This window comes from Rhinolophus sinicus, chromosome 1 (genome assembly GCF_057876585.1).
Source record: "Rhinolophus sinicus isolate RSI-liver-muscle chromosome 1, RSI-T2T, whole genome shotgun sequence".
NCBI classification, from domain to species: domain Eukaryota; kingdom Metazoa; phylum Chordata; class Mammalia; order Chiroptera; family Rhinolophidae; genus Rhinolophus; species Rhinolophus sinicus.
Window position 1 is genome coordinate 158,052,728 of NC_142501.1, and position 14,848 is coordinate 158,067,575.

Below are 14,848 nucleotides of genomic sequence, written 5' to 3' on the forward strand. Positions count from 1 at the left end.
ACATTTCAAATGTCCAGGGTCACGAGCAGAGCTAACTGATAATGTGATGCATAGGAGTTTGAGATCACACAGTGTCACAAAGACGAGGAAAGATCATGGAAGAAGTGACCCTGGTCAAGGACTAGACAATGGGCATGGTTTCAACAGAGAGAGATGTGGTGAAGTGTGAGGTGTTTCACAGAACGGTGAGTGAGCCAGTTTGGCTAGTTTTAAGACAAGAAGTAAGTAGTTGTGGGCATAAGACTTAGTGGAAGATAGGGCTACAATAATGGGTGGGGACATATTGTAGTTTAATTATAACAGCTAATGTTTATAACACACTCCTGTGCAAAGTGCCAGCCCTGTACTATCATACTGTGTTATTACATGTATTAATATTAGTCCTATAACTTCTACAAATCCCATGAGGTAGACACTATTATTCCCATTTTACAAATAGGGATAACATAAGAATGCCAGATTGAGGGAGTATGATTTAAGGTGAGGTCATATTTTGATGTTTAAAAGTGTGGATTCTGGAGCCGTAGGTTCAAATTCTATCTACCTCTTCTACTAAAGACTTTAGAAAATCTCCTACCATCTTCATGGCTTACTTTCATCATCTTCAAAACTGGGTTGAAAGAGCAATTTCCTTACGGTACTATAATAAACATTAAATGAGTTGATATATGTAAAGCGCTTAAAATAGTGGTTGGCAAATGGTAAGTGCTATTAGTTTGCACAATATTAAATTGCTGCTTTTTAGATCAAATATCAACAATTTCAAATGGCTCAATCTATTAGGTGTTAGCTCTTATTATTAATTTAGAAGACAAATTGATGCCACTGAAGAGTTTTGTCCTGTCTAACTGCATCATATTCTTTTGTTCCGTTCATATGTAGATATGCCAACCCAGTAGATACATCTGCCATCTTTTCCACCTCATCAACTGCCTTGCAATTGGACTTCTTTCCCCTTCAGTCCCTGAAACCAATCTGAACAGCCCTAAATAAAATTCCATAGTAACACTGTCTAACTGAATATTTCATACAGCCAAGAGATAATAAAATATACCATCATATTAGGGAAAACCATATAGAACAGATTCTGTACATATTTCTTCAGCTGCTAGATCAGATTTGTGAAAAAAGAGGCATATATCCAGGGAATTTTACAAAAGTGTTTGAGATACTTCATTCGCTCTGTCTTTTATTCACTCATTCACTAATTCGTTCAGTTCTGTATTCAACTGATATTTATGGAGCATATTCTGTACACAAGACACAACAATTAGGTACAGCAAATTAGGTACATACAAAGATAGATGTGACAGGTCCTCTACCATTAATAAATATAACATTATCTGGAATTGAATTTGAACTACTATGTAACTGGTGGTGAAATATTTGGACCATCTGAAACAAGGATAAATTGTTTTGTGACAGAAGTTTACAGTCTTCTATATGCAAAGATGACTCTGAAGTGAACAGATTTTTGTCTCAGAAATTGGATTAGTTATCTATTGTGGAGGAACTAATCCTAAACTTTAGTAGGGTACTACAACACACATTTCTTATCTTATATAATTGTTGAGGATCAGGAATCTGGAGTGGTTGAGCTGGGTTTTCTGGCTCAGGGTCTCTCAGGAAGTTGTAGTTATTAGACAGGGCTGTAATCATCCGAAGGCTTGACTAGAGCTAGCACATGGCCCACTCGAATAGCTGTGGAGAGGAGGCTTCAATTCCTTGCTGGCTTTTGGCAAAAGGTCTCTTCCATTCTCATCATGTAGACCTTTCCCCAGGGCTGCTCTGAACGTGGCAGTTGGCTTCCCTCAGGGTCAGTGATCCTTGAGAGTGAGCAAGGAGGACGCCACAGTGACTTTTATGACCTAGTCTCCAAAGTTGCACACTGCCCTGTTCTGCTTTCCTCTATTCACTAGAATTTAGTCACTGAGTCCAATCCACTTGCAAGATAAGGAAAATTAGGCTATACCTCTAGAAAGAAGGAGTATGAAAGACTTTATAGATAATTTTAAAACTACCACACAAGTGATGCTAATGTCACACTTAAATAATTTAATTGAACTTTTTTGCATCTAGTAGAACTCTGTATTTGCATGACTTGCTACTTTTTGTTGGTAATATTTTAATAATAACTTTTCTATTTCCTGATTTAAAAAAGTAACACATTCATTAGAGAATATTTAATAAGCATAGCAAAAAGGTGAATTACCTATAATTCTACAATCCAGACATAACCACATTTAACATGTTGTTTTTAGTTTGTGAGTTGTATTTACAAAAATTAGTGTTTACACACGTACAAACACATATTTTTAGGGATAGTAAATATTTGGGAATATTTGTGTGTATATTCTTATTTAGATACACAAGGAGAATTTACTCCTATGATTAAAATTTATTTGGAAACAATTCTAATAGCTGCATAACATTCTATGGGATAAATGCTTCTTTCCTTTAATCTTTCTATTTTTGAAAATGTAGGCAATTTACTTCTTTTTATCACAATAAGGAGGAATATAGTAAGTATCTTTGCATAATATCTTTGTATGTCTGATTATTTCAATATAAGATTCTAAAAGTAGAATTATAGGATGAACTTATTGTTCAGTTGTTTTCAAGAAAAATTGTATACATTTGCATTTCTACTAATAGTTTGAAAGCCCATCTCATTGTAATTTGTTGAGTAATATTATCATTTCTTAATCTTTATAAATTAATAGACCAAAAGTATATTTCACTTTACTTTGTGTTTTGTTGACATGCCAGTTATTTTATTGCCTCTACACTCCAAATTCATTCTTCGCTGTCAGCTCTGTGAAATGGATATGGACCCTTTAAATGTTTTCTTTGCAGCTTGTATGTCATGCTTTGTCAGTAAAGGGAACTAGAGAAACATTGTAGGATGAAGTTTGTCTTTCCTGATTTCTAAGGACTGGCTGGTCTGCCTCCTGGGAAGCTGACTTTTTTTTTTCTCCAGTGTGGTTTCTGCAGTGCTAGTTGCTTGTAGGGTGCAGCTTTCTTTAGCCTTTATTTCCCCAACCCCTTTTCCAGTTTTTTATTTGGTTTGTGGTGGCCCTGCCTGGAAACCTAGTGCAGGCCTGTACCCTAGCTTAAATCATTGCTCTTTGTATCTTCTCCTCAACTAGGTGCCTGTTCCCAGAGAGGGCTGTGTGGGGCTGGCCATCTAGTGAGCCACATGGCCGACCTTTGTCTCATGAAGCCTTGAGGATGCCACAGCCCGAGTCATACACAAAGTTGTACTAGGTTTTTTCAAAGGAGGCCCCTGCACCTCCCCGTTCTAGCAGCACTTGCAGCAGTACCCCTGACTCCATCTTTGTGCCCACCCTTCAGCCTTGGCTTGCCTGCTCCCCCAAACTGTTTCCTGGGGACCTCCAGACATAGGCCCTATATAATCTGAGGCTTGCACCTGCAGTGAAGCTTCTCTGCACAAGTCTCTCTGCACACCTGCCCATCTGCCCAGGTTGGTCTGCACGCCGGAGGGTTGTTTCTGCTTGCCCTATGACTGTGCCTCTGCTCTGGCCTGGGCAACCCGTGAACTTCTCTATCCAGTGGCCCGCAACCACAGCTTCTCTAGTGAATTCTGAACCCCTCATTCCAAGTTTTTCATTTTTTGGAGTACTCTCGCTCAGCCTTAGGCTACCATTTAGAGTCCTCTTTTGACCTTTTATGAGTAGCTACTCTCCTAACACCACTTAATAATTCTTTATACTAAACACCCCCTGTTTAAATTACTGTATAGTTTTTGTCTCTTGATTGGACACAGACTAATACAGTTGATCACTGTAAAGATATAACTTTTGTCACATACTTAGTAGCCATTGGCATTTCTTCTTCTTTGATTTTATTTTGCATGCCATTTGTGCCCCCCACCCCCACCCCCCATTCAACACTCGGTATTTTTCTGGTGTATTTTGTAGACTTTCAATATATTCAACATGAATCTTTTGTCATGTTTATGGCAGGTACTTGCTGTTAAGTTAAATTTTTTATAAATTCAGTGAGTTTTAACTATTGTATTTGCCTTATTCTAGTGAGATGAGTCTTTTCTTATTAATACATAAATGAAGAATAATGATCAAACCTCTGTTTTACTCAGTAAAAGAGATTTCCTAGGACTAAAAAGATCACAGCACACTTTTCCTTTCATCCAGTTTAGGTTTTGGTGACACTAAGAAGTAATACCTTTTTTTTAAAAAAGTTTCATATTTTGATAATTAATCTTCCAACTGGGCTTTGTACATACAACATTATCCCATATAGTACATGTAATGTAATCCAACAATTTAATACAATGCTTATGAGAAATGCAAATGGAAGTAGTTTAGAGAATGGAAGAAAGCTGCATATAACGCCATTTTGATAAAGAGTTCATAAATAAAATCATAGATGGTACTTGTGGCACTTTCAGTGCTTCTTTTTTTTTTTTCCTTTCAGATTGGTTTAGCAGACTTGTAAGTATCTTGAGCATTACCTTATGGAATGAGATGCCTTGGAGAAAAAAGTCAACAATCTGGATTCCCTATCTAGCTTCAGCTACTAAAGCTTTGTTTTATCCTTTGTATTCATTCAGTAACAATGGTTATTAAGGGCTAAATCTTGTTCTAGCAGATTAAATATACTAAGTCTCTGTGGTATATTTGTTTGGAAAAATAAACTAGTTCAACTGACCTAAAAGAAAAAAGCGTAAGCATAGTTTTGGACGTTATCATAGAATAGAGCAAAACGAAAGGCTCAGGTTGAGAAAATTACATTTTGGATTTCTTAACAGTGTCCACAATCTTTTCCTTTCCAAAGGACAGAGAGCTCCTATGTTACAGATAGCCAAAAGTTGCCTACCCACAGAAAGACAGCCCTAGATTTTATGAAAATGTTAGAGTTTTCAAGGAGCAGTAAAACACTGTCACCATTAGATTCCTTGGAGGGGGTAAGAATACGCTTCTGTTTTATTTCACGAGTTGGCAGCTGCTAGTTCTGAATTATTTTCTAGAGTTGTTTGATGATATTCCAGTTCTCTTGACAGTTCAAGCTAAAAGAAATTTAAACTGCATAATATCTGAAGATGCTATTTAAATTCAAGTTCATTGAGTGTTCCACTATAAAAACTATTTGGAATACACAGTATCCAAGTTTATTTCAGTTACTGAAACTAAATTCAAGCTCATTTTAGTCCAATTATGAACCCTAGTTTACCTCATCATCTCAGAGACAAGCTGTTACGACATTCAATTTTCTACAGATTAAAGTTCATATGTAGTTGTATGAATGCAATATAGAATGTGTGCATTCATCAAGTAGTAACATCTCTAATTTTGTTGAAGTGTTTTAGCAATAGTGGCCTATACTACTAAACTGTCGTCTCTGTTTTTACTACTTGTTTACTTTGGAGACATTGCAGTATAATAGCTTTTTCTGTACTGAACCTGAAAATGAAAAGGAGAAAAAGAGTATTAAAAATTGGACACATTTTGTGCATTACACTTATTAAAGGAGTGAGCACCTACTTTGCTTACTCTTGACTTACCTTGTTATTATTCTTTGAATCTCTCTTTTCTCTTCTTCGTTTAATTTTTCAAGGATGGATTCCAGGAAAGAAAAATGAAAGTTAATGTACTGAGCCACCTGAAAAAGAACACACACACACACACACACAAACACAAAAGAAAGCAGAAAATTTATGTCAGAGGGTCTGAGTCAGGGGTAAGCAAAGAGAGATTTAGGATGATGGTGTCCATACATCACTGCTAATTTCTTCTGTATCTTTATCCATGAGGAAAATGCGAGCATTCTTTTTGGATGGTCCCTGTAGGAGCCTGTGCAGTAGTGGAATGTCTGTTTTCTTTAGCCGTCTCTGCTCTGCAAAGGAAACCAAGAACCAACTACATCAGGAGTCCATATTAAAGAAAAAGAAGAAAGATAATTTATCCATTCATTTTCTTTCTTTAGCTTGCTTTGAAAGAAGAACATGCAATAGGAGGCATTCGCTCAAAAGAGTTAAGTTAAAATTAAAATCTTTAAATGAGCTAAAAGTAGATTTCTTTCAATTTTAAAAAGGTTTTTATTAAAATATAGCTAACATACAACATTATATTAGCTTCAGATGTACACCATAGTTACTCAACATTTATATGCCTAAAGAAGTGATCACCATAAGTCCAGCAACCATCTGACACCTTACCACACTACCAAGTTATTATTGACTATATTCCCTATGCTGTACATTACATCCCTGTGACTTATCTGTTTAATACCTGGCAATTTGGACCTCTTATTCACCTTCAACTTCCTCCTGCCCTTATTAAATTTTTCAATTACAGTTGACATTCAGAATTATTATATCTTAATTTCAGGTGTACAGCATAATGGTTAGACATTTATATAATTTAAAAAGTTATCACCCTGCCTATTCTAGTACCCCCCCAGGCATTATACATAGTTATTACCATATTATTTACTGTATTCCATATTCTGTACTTCACAGTCCCATGACTATTTTGTAACTATCAATTTGTACTTCTTACTCCCTTCACTTTTTTCACCCTGATAAATCTAGTACCCACCTGACACCGTACATAGTTATTACAATATTATTGACTATATGCCTTAGGCTACATCCTATGTCCCTGTGACTACTTTGTAACAACCAACTTGTACTTGTTAATCCCTTCCCCTTTGTCACTCACTTCCCCAATCCCCTTCCCATCTGGCAACCATCAAAATATTCTCTATATCTATGAGTTTGTTTCTGTTTTGTTTGTTTGTTTATTTTGTTCTTTAAATTCCACATACAGCAAAATAAAATTGCATCTGTCTTTCTCTGTCTGACATACTCTCAGCACTGTACCCTCCAGGTCCATCCATGCTGCCACACATGGCAAGACTCCATTTCCTTCCATGGTTGAGCAATATTCCATTGCATATAGGTACCACCTCCTCTTTTGTCCATTCTTCCATCGACAGATACCTAGGCTGCTTCCACATCTTGGCCATTGTAAATAGTGCTGCAATGAACATATGGATGTACACGTCCCCGTGAAGTAGTGCTTTGGGTTTCTTCTGATAAATACTGGTACCCAGAAGTGGGATTACTGGGTCCTTTGGCTCTTGTTACAGTCTTTGTTTTAAAGTGTATTTTGGGGGGTATAAGTATTGCTTCCCCAATGTTTTTGTTTGTTTGTTTCCATTTTCATGAAATATCTTTCTCTATCCCTTAAATTTGAGTCTGTGTGTGTCTTTCAATGTGAAGTGAGTCTTTTGTAGGCAGCAGATGTAAGGGTTTTGGTTTCTTATCCATTCAGCCACCCTATGACTTTTGATTGGACATTTAATCCATTTACATTGAAAGTGATTGTTGATAGACATGTAGTTATTGCCCCTTTTATTATTCATATTTTTGATCATTATTATTATTTTTTTAATTTTAAAAAAGTCCCTCTACCATTCCTCATAATACTGGTTTGGTGGGGATGAACTCCTTTAGTTTTTTTTTGTTGTTTTTTTTTGTCTGGGAATCTCTTTATTTGTCTGTCAATTTTCAATAATAGCCTTGCTGGGTAGAGTACTTTCAGTTGTAGGCCCTAGCTTTTCATCAGTTTGAATGTTTTTATGCCAATCCCTTCTGGCCTGCGAAGTTTCTATTGAGAAATCAGCTGACAATCTTATGGAAAGTTACTAGTTGCCTTTCTCTTGTTGCTTTTAGATTCTCTCTTTGTCTTTAACTTTTGCCACTTTAATTATAATATGTCTTGGGGTGGACCTGTTTGGGTTCATCTTGTTTGGGACTCTCTGCACTTCCTGGGCTTGTATGTCTATTTCATTTTCCAGGTTAAGAATGTTTTCAGTCATTATTTCTTCAAATAGCTTCTCAATCCCTTGCTTTCTCTGTTCTCCTTCTGGTACCTCTATCATGCAAATGTTGTTACACTTGATATTGTCCCAGAGGGCTCTTAAATTATTCTCATTTTTTTTAAAATGCTTTTTTTCTTTGTGCTATTCTGATTGGGTGTTTTCTGCTACCTTGTCTTCTAAATTGCTGATTCTATCCTTTGCTTCATCTAGTCTGCCCTTGATTCCTTTTAGTGCATTCTTCATTCAGTTATTGTATTCTTCACTCTGTTTGGTTCTTTTCTATGGTCTCTATTTCCTTTTTTATGCTTGTTATCTCTTTGTTGAAGTTCTCATTAAGTTCCTTGAACAAATCCTTATAATGATTGTTTTTTACTCTGTATCTGGTAGTTTGCTTGCCTCCATTTTATTTAGTTCTTTTTCTGGAGTTTTCTCCTGTTCTTTCATTTTGGATGTATTTCTTTTTCCCCCCTCATTTTGGCAACCTCACTGTTAGTTTCTATGTATTAGGTAGGTCTGTACGTCTCCCAGTGTTTGCCAGGTGGTTTTATGTAGTAGGTGCCCTGTGGGGCCCTGGCACAGTCTCTCTGGTCACTTGTTCCAAGTGCTCCAGGAGTATCCCTTGTGTGGGTTGTATATGCCCTCCTGTTATAGTTGAGCCTTGATTACTATGGGCATGTCAGTGGGTATGAATGACCATCAGGCTGATTGGCTGTGGGGTTTGACCACATCCCCAGCTTACAGGCAATTGTTCTGGATGCTTACCCCACTGAGTGGAATTCAGCCCAGCAGGCTGTGGTCCCTGGTGAGACCACCATTTGGATGTGATGCTTGTCAGGATAATTGGGCTGTGCTTTGCTGTAGTCTGAAGCCAACCTCCATTTATACTGATTCTGAGGCTTCTTATGAGGGGCTCCAGGTTACCACTACCTGTGACTGGCCAGGAACTGGTAGACACTACGAAGCAATCTATAGTTTTTCACTGCCTGCTAGCTTGGAGGCACATGGGAGAGGCCACACTGTGAACTGAGGATGTCTGCCACCAATACCGGGGCTGAGGCAGCTTCACAAAATGCCAGTGTGGGGACAGAGTCAGAAGGTCAGTTTCCACGCTCTTGGCCTCATGTGGAAAGGTGCTCACTCGGTAGTAAATAGCCATCAACTGTGATTGGATGGCCATCAGCTGTGGCTAGTTGGCCGTCAGCTGTAACCAGTGAGCCACTGGCCACTAATATAACTGCTGTGGCTACGCTAGCAAAAAATGGGGGCTAGCAAGAAGATGGTGGTTGAGCTGGCAAGCATAGATTGCAGTTAGGATGGCGGGTTGCAGACAGTGTGGATCCAGCCTCCAGTGAGACTACAGTGCCCCCAGTGAGAATATAGTAGTATGACTCCCCTATCTATGGCTCCATGGGTATTCCTTTTTGGCCTCACCATGTCCTGCGTTCTTATGTGGGGACAGAGAGCCCAGAAGAGACCCCACCTGCCACCCCACATGACAGCCAGGATGTCCGAGGTCTGCTGCCACCTGCTTGCTCTCTTAAGTTTCAGCCACTGATAAAGTCTTGTGCAGTATAGAAGTTGGGTGAGGCAGGATCTCAGGGAGTCAGTAGAGTGGGAAGAGTGTGGTCACCAGGTTAATGTAGACTCTGGTTTGGTGTCTGTGCTGAGCCTGAAGCTTCTCAGCAAAAGTCTCAGAGCACACTGAGGCCAGTCACTGCCTGCTTGGGGCCCTTGGACTCTGATAGTTTTCCAAGAAAGAGGACAATGTGGGTGGAGCTGGCTGCTCTTGGAGAACGTGCCGCTGGTGTTGGGTGAGTTGGGAGCGGCGGGATCCCAGTGAGTCAACAAATGGAGTGAGTGAAGCTCACCAGGCCAATCAAATTCAGATTTGGCCTGTGGGGGCGGGCTCAACACAGGAAAGATGGCGTCTGCCTGCCAGCTGCCCAGGAGAAGGACCCCCACAGAGGGAAAATGCTGACTTTCCTCCAGACCTTGCCACAAAACCACATACCTCACTCTGCCCACCGTATGTCTCCAACACCCCCAGGTTTCTGTCCCTCCGCTGGAACCCAAGGTGAGTGCTTGCGAGTGAGTGCATCTGTGTGCGGGCCATTTAAGAGGATGTCTGGGTTTCCTGCATCCTTCTGTCACACCCAGAGGGTCAGAATCCTCAGTTTTTCATAGCTAGATGTTGTGGGGGCTCCTCTTTCCGGCAGCAGTATGCGAGGCTGGGGAGACTGGTGTGAAGCTGGGATCTCTAGCTCCTTTGGAGGGAACTTCCATGGCCGAGATATCCCTCGTGGTTCTCAATCGCCACACGGAGGTTTGGGAATAGCTGTTTTGTGTCTCTGCCCTTTCTACCAGTCTCAACGTGACTTCTTTTTACATCGTTATTTATAAAACTTCTGTTCAGCTAGGCTTCAGATGATTCTCCAGATTCATTGTTCTATAATTTAGTTGTTTTATAATTTTAATGTGTTCATAGAAGGAAGCAGGCACAGTGTTTATCTAGTTCACCATCTTGGATCTCCTCTCTTATTCCTCTACCGTTTCTGAAGCAATAAGGAATCCCGACAATTTAGCTCCTCTCATTACCCCACAAGAATCTTCTTTTGACCTCTACATCTACGTTAACTTATTTTTGCATCTTCAGTTTGTTCCATTCTTGATATTATACAGCAAGGTTTTTTGCTTCACTATTTTGTTTCATAATCACAAATAATTATTAGAAATACATATTCCTAGACTGTCCCTCGATCTGGAAGGACTTGGGAATTTGTATTTTAAACGAACTCTCTAGGTGATTCTGAAATACACTACAATTTGAGAAACATGATTATAGATCATGGGCTTAGTAGATATAAGTTGTCAAAATGCACCCATCTTCATTTTCCATGTCACTACCCAGGCAGGTACTATGTGTTGCATTCTTTTCTGTTTATGGTCCCTAAAAGGTACTGATTATGATTATCTTCAGTTTTTGCTTTCATGTCTGAATTTTGATAAAAAATAGAAAAGAAAACAATTTTCACAGGTGAAATTTTAAAGAATTGTATTTTTAGAGTGAAGACAGACTTTTTGTGTTTATTAAAAATAATACATGCTGTTGGGGAGGGGAAATGGTATGATCTCTGTCAACAGGTTCAACTTTTCAGTTATTAAAAAAATAAGTTCTGAGGATTTAATGTATAACATGGTGACTAGTTAATAATATGGTATTGTACACTTGAAAGTTACTGAGAATAAATCTTAAGCATTCTTAGCACAAGAATCAAAGAGGTTACCTATGTGAAGTGATGGATGTGTTTCTTATCTTTATCTTGGTAATCATTCCACAATGTATATATGTATTAAGTCATCATGTTGTACACTTTAATTATATACAATTATATTTGCATATATATAATACAATAATTATATATATGTATATACACAATATATAAAATTATTCCAAATTATTCCTCAATAAGGTTAACACACACACACACACACACACACACACACACACGCATAATTGAAACTACAGATAAAAGTATAAGGAAGAAAGTAAAAATCACCTAGAATCCTAGAACTCTGAGACAATTAGCCTTACCCACTGAGTGGCCATCCCTTCCTATATTTCTTTGTGCACACAAACACACAAAAGATGGTAATATCATACTCTGTTTTTATTGTAGACATATTTAAAAAACAACATGATTTAGTGTGTTGTTTTGCTTTTGTGTTTTTCTGCCTTCCCTTTCTCTTTTCTGCATCTCTCTCCCTAACACACTAACTAGGTTATTGTTGTTAATGGCTTGGTATTTACATATCTTTCTCCCTGATCATATGATCATACATACCACATAGTTAAATAAGGATGTGTAATTCTTTTACAAAAATGGGTTATAGATATACATTTTGGGGCATCTTGCATTTTTCACTTAATATATATTATAGAACTTCCTCCATTCAGCTGGTATAAATTTAACTCATTCTATTTAATGTGTGAATAATAATCACTTATTCAATCATTCCTCTATAGCTGGTAAATTTGTCTTTATCTTTTTGTCATTGTAAACAGCCTTGCACATAAATCTGTAGGTACTAGGCCTTCTATTTTTATGAAATAAATTCCCACTAGTGGGATTCTAGGATAAAAGATATGTATACTGTAAATTTTAATAAAGACTGTTAGTTAGAATGAGTTCTGAAAAAGCAAAGACAGTCATATTTTCACCAAAATTGAATGAAAGTACCCTTTACCCTTATCTACATCAGCGATATGTAGAATCACTTAAAAACATTTTGCCAATATGATAAGTGCAAGATAATATTACATTTTGGGTTGAACTTGTATTTCTTTGACTACTGCATTTTTAAAATCCTTTTATTTCCTTGAGTTTAAGACTTTTCCTAAAAATATTTATTAGTCATTTTAATTTTTTATTCTTTGAATTCCTTTGTCATATTTATTTCTATTTTTATTGAGTTGGTTGTCATTTTGTTATCATTTTGCAAGAACTTTTCTGTATTGCAGGTATTAATCTTTTTTCTAATGTTCTTCATAATATTCTGTTGATATCTTTTATATTTTTATATAGTTCACTGTTTCTATCTTTATTTTATACTTTTCAATTTTTTTCCTAAATGAGAGTATGAATATATATAAATTATTAGAATTTTCAAAAATTTACATATATTTCTTATGTTTAAACTTTTAAATTATAAGGGCTTAATTTTGTATATGTTTGTAGATTATTCTTTCATGTTCTTATAGGTAGTCTGACATTAAAATGTATTATTAATATTTTTTTCTATTCATTTCTGGCTTAAACATTCTGACACTTAAATTACAACCTGGGCTACTTCAACAATTTAACATTTAAATTTTTTCAATTTTGAAGTTTTAAAAAATTTTAGTATCACCTTATGTTTTCTTTAATCTCTTTCACTCCCTGCTCCTAGCACCCCACATATAGGGCCTTCTCAATGCCCTCCTTCTAACCTTTTACTCCCTACCAATAACTTCTACTGAGGAAGAGAAACACTCCTGACACATTTGTCAGACACACTACTAAGAAAAAGATAATGATAACAAGATCAAAGAAAAATGGTATGCAAGGATGACTCTAGTAAGATTTAGAGTGAGAAGGGAAAGCAAAAAGGAAGGGAGTACACAGGTCAATGCTTAACAATTCCTGGTAACTTCCATGAATTCTCCAGGGCTTTGATCACCATTCAGATAATTGAATGTTTGGCCAAAATGCAATCTCTTTCATATTATAAACTCTTCTAAGAGCCATTATTCTTTGGTCCTTCTAAAATACCCTCCCCTCACTCACTTCTTCCTTCTCTCCCTTTCTTCCACAGAATGAGGGAAACTGCTCTTCTGCCTTCCCAGTGGGCAGAAATCTATAACCCACTAGAGTCATGTAAAAAGAGTAATCAAGCTTGCTTACCTCCTGTTGCAAAAATAAAGTAAAGTGCAAAATCCTGGGCACTGTTTTCAATCTGTCAGTGGAAAAAAAATGAACAGACATGAATTCTTTGTTCTCATATGATGTTTTCTAAGCCAACCATGAGCAAACTATGTATCCATTTCCTCACTTTCAGACATAAAACGTCTACTGCCTGAGAATAATGTAATTTCTCAGGGCACAATTAATAAAAGGTGTCATACATAGAAAATAATTCTTTAGAACTTAATATTTAATTCAGATTTACATGTTCATAGGTCTTTTTTGGAAGAGAACATTTATGTGTTAACAGTTAAATTATATACAAGATATTTACAGCTCAGTTCAGTGATAAAGATTACCTTAAATTTTTGGAGAAGTTGCTTTATTACTTCTTCAGTTTTCATGTTACTGTTTATTCTGACCTTAGTTTCTGATCCAAAGGCTGGAGTGAAAATTGATGTCTAAAAACAATTTGAAAAAAAAAAAAGATTGTCTTATAAGTCCTTAAAATTACATAAAACTAACAACAGCCAATATCTTGAAACTGGCCTTCTTTGGGCAATCAATCAATAATCAATCAATCAATCAATCCAGAGTCACCAGTTTAAAAAAAGTGTTTTATTTTATGCTTTCTTTGCTATTGTTGAAATATTATGACTACTTTTTAAGCAGCCTTATATTGTTTCTAGAATAAGTTAGGTAAAATATTGAGATGTTAAAAACACTTTCACTAGATAATCACACCATTCTTCAGTATAGTTTAAGATTTCAAAATAAGTTAACTATTGTAACTAAACACAAATAAAACATAATGAGAATAGGCGTTTTCAAACTCACATGCCATGTCTTCCTTCTGCTTGGAAATAATTATTCTAAATTGTTTTTAGTTTGAACCATGTATAATTTATGACACTCAAAGGAACTATGACTCCATGTGATCATGAAAAAGGAAAAACATTCTCAATCGTTAGGTAGCAGAATGTAAGAAGAATGGAATGAAATGTATATTTTAAAATATAGCAGGACATTAAGTAAAGGTTTAGTTCCATATATCTAATTTATGTCTGTGATCTCCAAGTGCTCCAAGACTGAAGAAATGGGGTGGGTTCAGAAATCATGGAGATGAGTGGGTTTTGGGGTGGCTTAATGGAATCTTAGATAGATAAGCTCTATACTGGGAGATCAGTAAATAAACATTAAAGTATATATATATATATATCCATGGAATTTGCGTAAGTAAAACTCTGGATATGAAAATAAGTTTTCAGAAGATATAGGGAGAATGTTTGGAATAAACTTTTATTAAGTATGAGAAAATTCCGTGTTTGTGGCCATTGTAAGGCATGGATGGATGAGTCACTGGGACACTTAGGAGCAGTGCTTATGAGTTCTGTGGCGCCCTGGAGAAACGTATGTGCCTGCGGCACTAAGGTGAGGGTATGTTAAGGCGGTTTGATATCTTCGTGGAGTTTGGCAATAGCACTAGATTAGGATTCAGGAGACCTAGACTCTAGTGTCTACTAAGTCCAACTTTGTCA

General features: G+C 36.8%; 1 protein-coding gene across 3 annotated transcripts in view; it reads right to left on the reverse strand.

Moving 5' to 3' along the window:
• Positions 1 to 1,212: 1,212 nt before the first annotated feature.
• The window catches only part of RASSF6 (Ras association domain family member 6), a 55,799-nt gene continuing 42,163 nt past the window's right edge, over positions 1,213 to 14,848 (reverse strand). For all 3 annotated transcript variants that reach the window (XM_019720835.3, XM_074324461.2, XM_074324460.2), the window contains 5 exons: positions 13,670 to 13,771; positions 13,311 to 13,362; positions 5,759 to 5,877; positions 5,546 to 5,643; positions 1,213 to 5,444 (listed from right to left, as the gene is read on the reverse strand). In XM_019720835.3, the coding sequence (XP_019576394.3) occupies positions 5,369 to 5,444; positions 5,546 to 5,643; positions 5,759 to 5,877; positions 13,311 to 13,362; positions 13,670 to 13,771 (447 nt within the window). In that variant the 3' untranslated portion in view covers positions 1,213 to 5,368. The remainder of the gene's footprint in view (positions 5,445 to 5,545; positions 5,644 to 5,758; positions 5,878 to 13,310; positions 13,363 to 13,669; positions 13,772 to 14,848) is intronic.